General features: G+C 45.2%; 1 protein-coding gene across 2 annotated transcripts in view; it reads right to left on the bottom strand.

The window, feature by feature from the left end:
• LRRC9 (leucine rich repeat containing 9) overlaps nt 1-14,286 on the bottom strand; it is a 469,353-nt gene that overhangs the window by 248,818 nt on the left and 206,249 nt on the right. Inside the window, exon 13 of one of the 2 annotated variants that reach the window (XM_030213856.1) lies at nt 6,955-7,032. The exons of the other annotated variant lie outside the window; for it this stretch is intronic. Within the exon in view, the coding sequence (XP_030069716.1) occupies nt 6,955-7,032 (78 nt within the window). The remainder of the gene's footprint in view (nt 1-6,954; nt 7,033-14,286) is intronic. 2 annotated transcript variants of the gene reach the window in all.

Here is a 14,286-nt window from a genome sequence, read left to right as displayed (position 1 = left end):
ACAAATATATTGAACAGAATTGGCCCCGATCCCTGAGGCACTCCACTACTCACCTTTCCCTCATCTGAGTGAATTCCATTAACCACCACCCTCTGTCCGTCAACCAGTTCCTCACGTTGGTTCCTATCTTCAGCCTGTCAAGTTTATTCAAGAGCCTCCTGTGGGGAACTGTGTCAAAAGCTTTGCTGAAATCAAAGTAGATTACGTCTATAGTACGTCCTTGATTCAATTCTCCGGTCACCCAGTCAAAGAATTCAATGAGATTCGTTTGGCATGATTTACACCTTTGGTAAAACCATGTTGTCTCGGATCTTGCAACTTATTGGCTTCCACGAAATTCACTATCCTTTCCTTCAGCATTGCTTCCATTACTTTTACAATAACCAAAGTGAGGCTTATCGGCTTGTAGTTTCCAGCTTCTTCCCTATCACCACTTTTGTGAAGAGGGACCACATCCGCTCTTCTCCAATCCCAAGGAACCTCTCCCGTCTCCATGGATTTATTAAACAAATCTTTAAGAGGACCCGCCAGAACCTCTCTGAGCTCCCTCAATATCCTGGGGTGGATCCCGTCCGGTCCCTTTCATACACACTCTCTTCCTTGAATGGTGCTATATCCACTCCATTCTCATTTGTACTTTTGCCAGTCAATCGTGGTCCTTGTCCAGGATTTTCTTCAGTGAAAACAGAACAAAAGTATCTGTTTAGCAAATTTGCTTTTTCTTCATCCTTATCTACACAGCGGTTCGCAGCATCTTTCAGTCTCACAATTCCATTTTGTCTTCCTTCTTTCACTAATATAGCTGAAGAAATTTTTGTCACCCCTCCTTCCATTTCTAGCCATTTGTTCTTCCGCTTGCGCTTTCGCCAGACGTATATCTCTCTTGGCTTCTTTCAGTTCCATCCGGTATTCCTCTTTGTGTTCCTCTTCTTGAGTTTTTCTGTATTTCATGAACGCCAACTCTTTATTTACTCTCCTTACAGAAAGGTTTGTGGCCATATTTATAGCTTCTTTCAGTCTGGACCTCTGTCCTTCCACTTCTTGTATGTCCTCCCAGCCCATCAGCTCCTTCTTCAGGTATTCCCCCATTTTACTAAAGTCAGCATGCTTGAAATCCAGGATGAGTTTTGAGTGAGCACCAGATCCAGCATCACTCCCCTCCCTCGTGTGTTCTGTCACCATTTGTCTGAGCAGAGCACTTTGAAAAGCATCCACGATCTCTCTACTTCTTTCCGATTCCGCAGATGGAACTTTCCAATCTATATCCAGCAGATTGAAATCTACCAGCAACAGCACCTCTCTCTTCTTTCCCAACTTTTGAATATCTGTAATCAGATCTTTATCTAGTTCCTCTGATTGTGTCGGAGGTCTGTAGACAACACCCATGTGGACAGAGGTTCTATCATCTCTTTTTAAGGTGATCCATATCGCTTCTTCCTTTCCCCAGGCCCCTGTCATTTCAGTTGCTGCGATATCATTTCTCACATACAGAGCTACTCCTCCACCTTTACAAACATCTCTATCCTTCCTAAATAGATTATAGCCTGGTATGTTTGCATCCCATTCATGGAAGCCATTGAGCCATGTCTCCATGATTGCAACAACATCTGCGTCTAACATCAGGGCTTGCAGGTCATGAACTTTATTGCTTAGACTGCAAGCATTTGTGGTCATCGCTTTCCATCTACATTTCATTGGAACTTTTATCTTCTTTTTAGTTTGTTGTTTAGTCTCACTTCCTGCTGTGTTGGTAAGAAGTGATTTGCTAAGATTGTTGTTTTCATTGCTTTCTTTTCTACTGTTGCATCTTATCTTTAGCTGGGGGTGACCACTTGAAGTGAACTGCCTCCATATGCCACCCCCGCCTTCTAGTTTAAATGCCTAGAAATATATTGTCTGAATTTCTCCTCAAGGATTTTTTTTCCTGCCACAGTGAGATGCAGCCCATCGTTACAATATAGTCTTTTGTTTTTCCATGTATTGCCCCATCCTCCTATGTACCTAAATCCTTCTTGGTGATACCAGGCTTTGAGCCAGCTATTGAAATTTTCAGTACTTTGCAATCTTTTCTCTCCCTTTCCAAAGGTAGGTAGTACTTCAGAGAAAGCTACTGTTTGTATCAAAGGTTTTAAGCCCTCTCTCAGTTTCTGAAAAGCTCTCTGCACAGCAAGTGGGGTATTAAAGGACAAGTTATTAGTTCCCAGGTGGATAACAACATCAGTGTTTGACTCCTTAGTTTCTTTTCTGATTATAGAGATTATTTGCTTGGTACTCCTGGTAGCTGAGCCTGGAAGGCATTTCACTTTGCATGGCCCCTTGAACTGTGTTTCAAAGTTAATGCCTCTGATAATGGAATCCCCTAGTAGCAACACTTTCCTGGTATGAGTTTCAACATTAGTGCTTTGGGGGTGTCTTTTCTCTTTGGGCACCTTCATATCTTTTTGTTCCAACTTCATTGCTTTTTCTTACGCCTCAGTTCTATTTTCAGGGACATCACAGTGCTGTAATGTGAGGGCAGATGCTTCTGTGCCACATAACGTAGTCTGCCTGAGCCTACTGTGAACCATCTATTCTTAGGTGGTTTTATCCTTTGAGGCAGTGGTGAGAAGTTGGTATGATTCTGTGCAGTCATAGAAACTGCTTTAAGTGCATCCAATTCCTGCTTTACTTTGCTGAGCTCCTGTTTTAAACTAGCAAGCTGAAGACAGATAGGACAAGCCTTAAGTCTCCAGATGATTGGCCTTGAAACTAAAGCACCACAATTATTACAGAGAATAAAAGTCATCCTGATTGGTTGAAATAGGTATGAACAGGTGTACTATGATAGGGTTAAAAGTCTGCAAGATTGCCTGTGTATGACTCAGGAGTACAGTTAATGAGTTTTGGCTTGTCTATATATGACTGGAAAACCCTGGGGCGGGTGGGACTATAAGTCCCAGTGAGTCAGCCAAGCGCTGTATCAAAAAAAAAAGTTCTCTAGGTGTGACCAGAAATGATATATTCTAGTGGAATTTGATAGTTAAATCAACTGAAAATTGTTTGATCAGACTGTAACCTTCCTTTAGTAAATAAATCTAAACATTCCCAATAATTATAGCAGTTTATCAATGTAAAATGCAAATTTATAACCAATTGGGAGACTAAGCTTTTGTTTTTGCCTAGGACTGGCAGAACCTTTCCACAAAGTTAGACTGCTACAGGACAAGAAGCAATTAGAAAAGCATATCCTCTATCAGAGCCAGGCTGGAAAGGAAAGATGGTATTTTTTTGTTGTAGTTTTTGTCTTTTTGGGAGGGGGGCAGGGTTAGAAGACAGAGAAGTGCACCACAATACAGATTCACGGGACAAATGACATAGTAACATAGTAGATGATGGCAGAAAAAGACCTGCATGCCCAACAAGATAAACTCGTATGTGCTACTTTTTGTGTATACCTTACCTTGATTTGTATCTGCCATTTTCAGGGCACAGACCATAGAAGTCTTGCCCAGTACCAGCCCCGCCTCCTACCACCGGCTCTGCCACCCAATCTCGGCTAAGCTTCTGAGGATTCATTCCTTCTGAACAGGATTCCTCTATGTCTATCCCATGCATGTTTGAATTCCTTTACCGTTTTCATCTCCACCACCTCCCGTGGGAGGGCATTCCAAATATCCACCACTCTCTCTGTGAAAAAATACTTCCTGACATTTTTCTTGAGCCTGCCCGCCTTCAATCTCATTTCAATTCAAGAGAATAGCTATATCAGGTAGCTAAACCTATAGCCAAAAAGTTGAGAAATTAGAATAAAATAATCAGAAATCATTTAGCAGTATTCTGGTTCAAGTCCAGCACATGGAATGCTACAAACAAGTGGTCTGTGTCTCCCTATTCAGAGCCCAACCCCTCTCCTGCTGTGCAGTGATTATCTCACAGTGAGTCAGCCAAGTGCTATACCAAAAAAGGTTCTCTAGGTGTGACCAGAAATTATACAGTCTGTTCAAACAATTTTCAGTTGATTTAATTATCAAATTCCACTAGAAAGTAACTTTCCTTTAGTAAATAAATCTAAATATTCCCAATAATTATAGCAGTTACTTTCGGTCTATCCCAGTATGGCAATACTTATGTACTTAAAGGTTTGAAAAGTGGCAAGACTACAGGTCTTGATGGCCTCTCAGTTACATTTTATAGGTTATTTGGTGGGGATATAAAGTGGGGGGGGGGGGGGGTTAGCTAGAGTGGGTAACAGATTGTTGGGGGGAAATACTCTTCAACCAAGTACGAGGGAAGTGGGTATTACAGTTTTGTTAAAGCCTGGGAAGGATCCTGCAAGTTGTGAGTCATATAGACTGGTGTCCCTCCTTAATGTGCATATCAAAATTTTGGCAAAAATTGTGGCCGAGCGATTTGCATCTGTGTTTCCACACTTGATTCATATGGACCAGGCAAGGTTCATCCCACCACATCCACAGAACTCTGAATGTAATGTGGTATGCACAGCGTGCCTGCTGAAAGATTTTGCTGTTGTCATTGGATGTGGAGAAGGCTTCTGACTGGGTCTATTGGATGATTTTATGGTAGGTATTGGCTAAGGTTGGCTTGGGGATACATTTTGGGGATACATTTTCTGAATAGCCTAGGGTTTGTGTTAATAGGGGTTATATGGCCTCCTTTGGGATTGGGAGGGGGACACGTCAGGGTTGGTTGCCCTCTCTTTCCCTTATTGTTTGCATTGTCTATCAAACCACTAGCTCAAAAGATTTGTTCCAATCCGAATATACAAAATTTCCACCAGATGGGGGGCGAAGCAACATAAATTGGCACTGTTTTCTGATAATATCCTGTTACAAGCAAAAACGCCCATTTTGGAACAAATGAAATGAGCCCTAAGAAGGCTATTGTCTAAGCGTTTTCTCGTCTCTCTCCCCTGCCCTCGCCTCCATGTCCAGTGATCCTCCCCTGCCCTCCTCTACCCTCCCATCCCATCTCATCCATGTCCAGCGATTCTCCTCTCCCCTCTCCTCCCCTCCATACCTCAGGTCGTAGAGGCGGCAGACTCAGTTCGCGTCGCCTCCAGCCTTCCCTCTCAGTGTCCTGCCCTCCTCTGATGTCATTTCATCTTTCCGCGAGAACGGGACACAGAAGGAAGGGAATGCTGGAGGCAAGCTGATGTAAGCTTATTAGCATACAGTTACGAACCCAGCCAGCCAGCCAGCCATCCAGGGAGGCAGATTGACCAATTATTAAATAGAGAGATATGTGGGGGCAACCAAATCTATCCCTTTCCTATGATTTTGCAAGAATCGAGGGCTTATGGGATGGTGGCTCAGTTAAAGGTGAATCTACATAAAACATAGATATTGGGAGTGACTATGAGTTCTTCAGAGGAAGAACTTTTGAAACAGAATTTTCCCTTTAGATGAGCTAGTTCCCAGATTTGTTATCTAGGAATATAGATCCCTAAAGATTTACAGCAGTTATATTCTCAAAATTATGACTCTTTATGGGAGCTCTTTGAAGTGATTTGCACAGGTGGACATGGTGGGAGTGTATAGCAGCACTTAACATGAATATTCTTCCGTGCATGTTATTTTTATTTCAGTCACTGCCAGTAGCGGTTCTTGGGGAGGGGGGGGGGGGGGATATTGTCGATGCTTCAAGGGGAATTCATACATTTTATTTTTTGGGGGGGAGGGGATAAATCTCTGTGTTTTGCTCATAATATTTTATGGCAGGGGTTGGAACTGGGTAGAAAGGCGGTCCCTAATATTATTTTATTTGGTATTATTGGGTAGTACAACTTAGACAACTACTGGAAAGGGAGGTGTCTCTACAGAAGTGATGGGTGTGGATAAAACAAAAACATTTTTCTCTTTCCTTTACCAAAGCTCTTATGGTTGTCTAAAATCCCAGAGGGAATGGGATTTGATATACTGCCTTTCTGTGGGTACAATCAAAGCAGTTTACATACAGATACTTATTTTGTACCTGGGACAATGGAGGGTTAAGTGACTTGTCCAGAGTCACAAGGAGCTGCAGGGGGAATCAAACACACTTCCCTGGTTCTAAGGCCACTGCACTATCCATTAGGCTACTCCTCCACTCCAAATTCATTCAGCAAATCATGAGCCCCTTTATGAAACATCTCATAGGACTCTGGGGTTAAAGTGATGGGAAAGCTGGGTATCCAGGATAGGAGTTCCTCTCTGGCCCCAATCCTATTTGAGCCCCTCTTTCAGGCTGGGAGGGAAAGTGGGGGTTTTTGTGAGATGGGAGGAGGGTGGATTAGTAACTTTGGATGTGGAGGACTCTTCCCCATTTGAGTAATTGCAAAATATATATGTTAAGATTGGGGGACATTTTTCCATATTTGCAAGTTAAACATTATATGACAAGGAAGGGTTGGTAAAAGTCTGAACCGGATGAGACGAAGCATTTTGAAAATTTGTGGATGGCTCTGGGTAAGCTCCAGCATCCTAAATCACTGTTATATACATTCTTCAAGGGTCTGACCTTCCAGAAGTAAGAATTTATGCACCAGTGGGAAGATAACCTAGAGATGGTACTCGAGCAGAATGAATGGAAGCGGGTGTTCCAGGAGGTGCAAAAATGTTATATATGTGTATTGATAAAGGAAAATGGATATAAGGTGGTTACATGCTGGTATTACACTACTGTTAAATTGGAAGCTATTATCTGAATGTAAATACTGATGTTTGTTGGTGTTATTTGGAAGCTAAAGGTACTTTTTACCATAAATTGTGGGAATGTGGGAAGATACAGACCTATTGGCCTTTAGTGGTGCAGGGTTTGGGCAGGGGTTTGGGTAAGATGTTTCCTAAGCACCCTAAGCCATGCTTGCTGGGTCTTAGTAATGAGTGGACTTCACTGGCAAGTAAGACTGAAACGTTTATGCCTAGCTGTGGCTAAGTGTGAGATAGCAGCTCATTGGAAGAAAACAACTGGACCCACCTTGAGTGATTGGATGGTGCATGTGGCACAATACAAAAACTAGAAGTCCTTATGGATCGTCTCCATGGACATTGTGATCTGGATAAAGAAAAACAGACTCATTTAACCACAATTCTTGCCTTACGAGAGAGAGGGTTAGGTAGTTGTGACTGGGGGGGGGTGGGGGGCACTGAAGAAACACAGTGTGTCCCTTGGGTTTTGGAGTTTGTGGGCATGGATTGTATGGTTGGGGATGGGAGGGGGATGAGGGAGGGGGACTGGGTTTATTGGAACTTACTTTTCTGGTTGTTTGGAGAGGGGGAAGTGTTTGTAATTGACTTGTGGTTTTCTTGGTATGCTTGGTTATTTAACAAAACAAACAAAAAAATCTATAGAAAAAAATTTGGAAGAGATTTCTTCCTTGTTCATTCTGCAGAGCAGAAAAAACAAAACTGAGAAGACCATTGCACATGGAAAAGGTCATGCATTTTCAGAATTTTACATTAAGTTCTGAGCTCTGGGAAAGCTGCTACATCCCAGCCGCATTTTATGGCATCACCCATTTGTGTGCTTGACTTCGACCTGCATATTGATGAAAAATAATTAACTGTCAAGAGGTAGAAAAACCTTTTGAAAGTCAAACCCCTATAGAAAAAATATATATACAAATAGTAATATATACCTATGTATATATACATTTTAGCTACAACCCATTAAAATAAAATCTTTCTTTAAAATGTTTCTATGCAAATGTCACCCGTGAACGCCCACTGAAAAAGTATAGTATGTGTCATCAAAGCATGGTGCTTACTTTTCCACTATGTAGTATTCTTTAAGAGGTCATTTATACACATAAGTACCTCTTATGCACAAAAATGACTTGAATACAGTTATTTATGCACATTCTTGCTACCTATAACTAAGCAGCTCTATACAGAATTACCAACTAAATGGAGACAGAGATGTAATTGCCATCTCAGACACCTGGTGGAAGAAGGACAATTAATGGGAGACTGTGATACTAGGGTACAAGTTATATTGAGATGACAGACAGATAAAATTCATGGAATAGTGGTGTTATATGTAAAAGATGGCAGGATCCCAAAACAGTACAATACATGTTATGCTGCTTATCCTAGAAATAAGCAGTGGATTTTCCCCAAGTCATTTTAATAATGGCTTGTGCACTTTTAAGAAGCTATCCAAACCTTTTTTAAACCCTACTAATTGCTTTTACTACATTCTCTGGCAACGAATTCCAGAGTTTAATTACACATTGAGTGAAGAAATATTTTCTCTGATTTGTTTTAAATTTACTACTTTATATCTTCATTGCGTGCCCCCTAGTCCTAATATTTTTGGATTCACGTCTACTAGTTCCATTCCACTCATTATTTTATAGACCACTATCATATCTAAACATGTGAGTTGGCTAACACTACAAGGAGTGAAGATGGGACTCAAACCCATGTCATGTGGACTCAAGAGTGCTACATAAAGCATTAGGCTAGCAGGCCACCTTTTGTTTTCAAAACTCTATATGGCTTAACCTCGGATTATATGCAACCTTTAACTGATCTCCCCCTTCACAACACTCTTCCTGGTTCAAGAGATTATCTAACCCTCCACTACCGTTGCAAAAATGTGATCTACAAGTCAATCTACATGTCAGAAATCTTTTATCTCTGTACCAAATGGTGGAATTCCCTCCCGAAATTCATCAGATAATTATTTGATATTCTGGAAATACCTTAAAGCCTCTCTGTTTAAGCAATTTCTCACAGATGATCATAATTAGTTTAAAACCCTAATTGTATAATTATTCAATTTCTCAGTTCCACTATAAAGCAAGATACATACCTGTAGCAGGTATTCTCCGAGGACAGCAGGCTGATTGTTCTCACACGTGGGTCGACGTCCGCGTCGGCCCAGGAACCGGCATTTTGCAAGCAAAACATTTAAAAATCTTGCCAGAGACTTCTGGTGCGCGTGCAGCGCACATGCGCGGACCGATTTCCCGCCCGTCGCGCAAATGTGTTCCTCAGTTAAATCAAAAGCATAAAAAGAAACAATAACAACTCCAAAGGGGAGGTGGGCGGATTTGTGAGAACAATCAGCCTGCTGTCCTCGGAGAATACCTGCTACAGGTATGTATCTTTGCTTTCTCCAAGTACAAGCAGGCTGCTTGTATTTCACATGTGGGGTATCCCTAGCAACCAGGCTTACTCAAAACAATGAACACTGGTCAATTGGGCCTCGCGAGGACATAACAGAGATTGACCTGAAACCATAAACAACTAACTGAGAGTGCAGCCTGAAACAAAACAAAAATGGGTCTAGGGGGGTGGAGTTGGATTCTAAACCCCGAACACATTCTGCAGCACCGACAGCCCAAACCGACTGTCACGTTGGGTATCCTGCTGAAGGCAGTAGTGAGATGTGAATGTGTGGACCGATGACCACGTTGCAGCCTTGCAAATCTCTTCAATGGAGGCTGACTTTAAGTGAGCCACTCACGCAGCCATGGCTCTAACATTATGAGCCATGACATGGCCCTCTAAAGGCAGCCCAGCTTGGGCATAAGTGAAGGAAATGCAATCTGCTAGCCAATTGGAGATTGTGCGTTTTCCGATGGCGACTCCCCTCCTGTGAGGATCAAAAGAAACAAACAACTGGGCGGACTGTCTAAAGGGCTTTGTCCGCTCCACGTAAAAGGCCAATGCTCTCTTGCAGTCCAAGGTGTGCAAACTGCTTTCACCAGGGCAGGTATGAGGACAGGGAAAGAAAGTTGGCAAGACAATTGGCTGGTTCAGATGGAACTCCGACACCACCTTTGGCAGGAACTTAGGGTGCGTGCGGAGGACTACTCTGTTGTGATGGAACTTGATATAAGGTGCATGCACTACCAAGGCCTGAAGCTCACTGACTCTACGAGCTGAAGTAACAGCCACCAAGAAAACAACCTTCCAGGTCAAGTACTTCAGATGGCAGGAATTCAGTGGCTCAAAAGGAGCTTTCATCAGCTGGGTGAGAACGACGTTGAGATCCCATTACACTGCTGGAGGTTTGACTAGGGGCTTTGACAAAAGTAAACCTCTCATGAAGCAAACAACTAAAGGCTGTCCAGAGATAGGCTTACCCTCTACATGGCGATGATAAGCACTAATCGCACTAAGGTGAACTCTTACGGAGTTGGTCTTGAAACCAGACTCTGACAAGTGTAGAAGGTATTCAAGCAGGGTCTGTGTAGGACAAGAAAGAGGATCTAGGGCCTTGCTGTCACACAAGACGGCAAACCTCCTCCATTTGAAAGAGTAACACTTTTTTGTGGAATCTTTCCTGGGAGCAAGCAGGAGACACCCTCTGAAAGACCCAAGGAGGCGAATTCTAAGCTCTCAACATCTAGGCCATGAGAGCCAGAGACTGGAGGTTGGGATGTAGAAGTGACCCCTCGTTCTGAGTGATGAGGGTTGTAAAACAGTCCAATCTCCACGGTTCTTCGGAGGACAACTCCAGAAGAGGGAACCAAATCTGACGCAGCCATATGCAATCAGGATCATGGTTCTGCAGTCCTGCTTGAGTTTCAGCAAAGTCTTCCCTACTAGAGGTATGGGAGGATACGCATACAGAAGGCCTGTCCCCCAATGTAGGAGAAAGTCATCTGACTCTAGTCTGTCGTGGGTCTGAAGCCTGGAACAGAACTGAGGGACCTTGTGATTGATCTGAGTGTCAAAAAGATCCACCGAGGGGATGCCCCACGCTCAGAAGATCTTGCGGACTATGCCCATGTTCAGTGACCACTCATGAGGTTGCATTATCCTGCTCAACCTGTCAGCCAGACTGTTGTTTACCCCTGCCAGTTAAGTGGCTTGGAGGAACATGCCGTGATGGCGAGCCCAAAGCCACATCTGGACGGCTTCCTGACACAGAGGGCGAGATCCGGTGCCCCCCTGCTTCTTGGTGTAATACATGGCAACCTGATTGTCTGTCTGAATTAAAATGATTTGGTTGGACAGCCGATCTGTGAAAGTTTTTAAAGCATTCCAGATCGCTCTTAATTCCAGGAGGTTGATCTGCAGACCTCTTTCCTGAAAGGACCAGGCTCCCTGAGTGTGGAGCCCATCTACAAGAGCTCCCCACCTCAGGAGAGATGCATCTGTCATCAGCACTTTTCGTGGCTGAGGAACTTGGAATGGTCGTCCATTGGTCAAATTGGATCGAATAGGCCACCAGTGGAGAGAATTCCGAAAGCCGGTGGACAGTTGGATGACATCCTCTAGATCTCCCGCAGCTTGAAACCACTGGGAAGCTAGGGTCCATTCAGCTGATCTCACATGTAGACGTGCCATGGGCATGACATGAACTGTGGAGGCCATGTGCCCCAGAAGTCTCAACATCTGCCGAGCTGTGACCTGGTGAGATGCTCGAACCATGGACACCAGGGACAGAAGATTGTCTGCCCTTGTCTCGGGAAGATAAGCTCGAGCTGTCCGAGTGTTCAACAGGGCTCCAATGAATTCCAATGCTTGGACTGGGATGAGATGGGACTTGGGATAATTTATGAAGAACCCCAGTAGCTCTAGCACCCGAATAGTCATTCGCATGGACTCCAGAGCACCCTCCTTCGAGGTGCTCTTCCCCAACCAATCATCGAGATAAGGAAACACATGCACTCCCAGTCTGCATAGCGATGCTGCGACTACAGCCAGGCATTTGGTAAACACTCTGGGCGCAGACGCCAGCCAAAAGGCAGTACACGGTACTGAAAATGCTGTGTTCCCAGCCAAAATTGAAGCTACTTCCTATGAGCTGGAAGTATCGAGATGGGTGTGTAAGCATCCTTTAAGTCCAGAGAGAATGACCAATCATTTTCCTGAATCATGGGAAGAAGGGTGCCTAGGGAAACCATCCTGAACTTTTCTCGGAGAAGAAATTTGTTCAGGGCCCTTAGGTCTAGGATGGGACGCATCCCCCCTGTTTTCTTTTGCACATGTACCTGGACTAGAATCCCAGCCCTTCTTCCCCTGGTGGAATGGGTTCGACCGCTTGGGCCTGTAGAAGGGTGAAGAGTTCCTCTGCAAGTACCTGTTTGTGCTGGGAATTGTAAGAATGAGCTTCCAGTGAACAATTTGGAGGTTTGGATTCCAGATCCTGACCGGACTATTTGAAGAACCCACCGGTCGGAGGTTATGAGAGGCAACCTTTGGTGAAAAAATATCAACCTCCCCCCAGACCGGCAAGTCATCTAGCACGACACTTTTACTGAGGCTATGCTGAACTGGAGCCAGTCAAAAGCCCGTCCCTTGCTTTTGCTGGGGAGCCACAGAGGCCGCTGTTGACGAGAACGAGCACGCTGGGACTGAGCCTGGACAGGCTGCCGAGAAGCAGAAGTATACCTACGCCTAGAACAGGAATAGGAAGCACTCCTCTTACCTCAAAAAAAACTCCTAGATGAGGAGGTAGTAGCAGAAGACGCCCGGCGGGAGAGAGAACCCATAGCATCATTGAGCTTCTTGAGCTGGTCAACCAGATCCTCTACTTTCTCACCAAAAAGGTTATCCCCCAGCAAGGAACATCTGCTATCCGCTGCTGGACCTAATGATCCAGGTAAGAGACACGCAACCATGAGTGTCTGCGCATCACTATACCTTGGGCAGCGATCCTGGATGCTACATCAAAAGTGTCGAATGTACCCCTTGGCCAGGAATTTTCGACACGCCTTCTGCTGCCTGATCACCTGGTGAAAAGGCTCGGCTTGCTCCGGAGGGAGTGCATCAACCAAACTAGACAATTGCCTCACCGAGTTTGCAAGTGGATGCTCGTGAAGAGCTGGTAGGTTTGAATCTTGGCAGCAAGCATAGCTTCCTCCCAAAAGTGTCCAAGGTTCTAGATTCTCTGCCTGGGGGTGCCAAGGCATAGTCCCTAGTAATCTTGGCTTTTTTGAGAGCTGAGTTCACCACCATGGAATTGTAAGGTAGCTGAGACTTCATCAATCCAGGCTCCCCGTGGATCCGATATTGGGATTCAGTCCTTTTAGGGATCACGGGATTAGACAGAGGGAACAACCAGTTTCACATAAGGACTTCCTTCAGTACATTATGCAAAGGAGCTGTTGCAGCCTCTCTAGGTGGAGAAAGATAATCCAGGAACTTGAGCATCTCAGCCCTGGGCTCACCCTCAACCTCCATAGGGAAGGGCATAGCCGCAGCCATTTCCTGGACATAGGAGGTAAAGGATAGACTCTCCGGTGGAGAAAGTCTCTTTTCTGTTGGAGGGGAAGGTTCAGAAAGTATCCCATAGGACTCAGCAGAAGAAAAGTACCTGGGATCCTCCTCTTCCTCCCACGAATGCTCATCTTCAGTATCGGACAAGACATCTCTCAGAGTAGTCCAAAACTGAGCCTGCCTCGACGACGAGGAATGATGTCCTCAATGGCGGTGCTGAGAAGTCGACGCCCGCCTGGACTCCGGTGAAGCTTCTTCCACCGACGTCGAAGAGGAGTCGACCTGGGTGGCAGGCAGCACCAAGGTCGGGGACCTCACCACAGACTGGCGCAGTAACCCTTCCAGAAGCTCTGGAAGCAGGGCCCTGATGCGCTTGTCGAGAGCCGCCGTCGGACAAGGCTGCGGGGTCGGTAAAGGAGTCGTTGGCAGAATCTGTTGAGGCTCGGGAGCAGGTACCGGGCTGCTAGACCGACACATCGGCACCTCCCGAATTCAGGGAGAGCGATCCTCTTGGCACCAACGCTTCTCGGGTGCCGAATCCTTCGACACCCCGGAGCTGCTGGCACGATGATGGTGCTTTTTTGCCTTCGCTCGACGCCCATCATCAAGACTCCTCGGTACCGATGAGGAAGACGTGGAATCCTCACGTCTCCTCAGGGCCAGATCCGATGAAGGTCGGTCCCGGGGGGCCTGCATAACAGGAGGCCTTGAGATAGGTGGAGACCCACTCGATGCCTCACTGCTCCCAGCACGAGTTGGTTGTTCTGCAGCCATTACCTTCGCTCCCGACGTCGATGTGTCCCTCGATGTCTTTGCCGCCGACCTCGGTACCGATGTCGATGTCGACGTCAAAGGACCGGAGCAAGCCCCAAAAAGCTTCTCTCGTTGGGCCTCTTGAGACGCTTGAGTCTGTTTCTTCATGCGAAGACACAGACTACAAGCGGCTGGGCTATGGTCGGGCCCAAGGCACTGGACACACCAGACATGGGTATTGGTACCCGAGATGGTCTAGTTGCACCAAGTACGTTTGAAGCCGCTGGGTGTCTTCGATGACATGGAAGGAAAAACGGCTTCGGCGAAATCAAAAGACGCAATCGTGCCTGTTAAAAGAAAAAAGGGCACAAAAAGA

Source organism: Microcaecilia unicolor, chromosome 9 (genome assembly GCF_901765095.1).
Source record: "Microcaecilia unicolor chromosome 9, aMicUni1.1, whole genome shotgun sequence".
Lineage (NCBI taxonomy): Eukaryota > Metazoa > Chordata > Amphibia > Gymnophiona > Siphonopidae > Microcaecilia > Microcaecilia unicolor.
The sequence above is the reverse complement of the archived record's forward strand: the minus strand, read 5'-3'. Positions and strand labels throughout refer to the sequence as shown.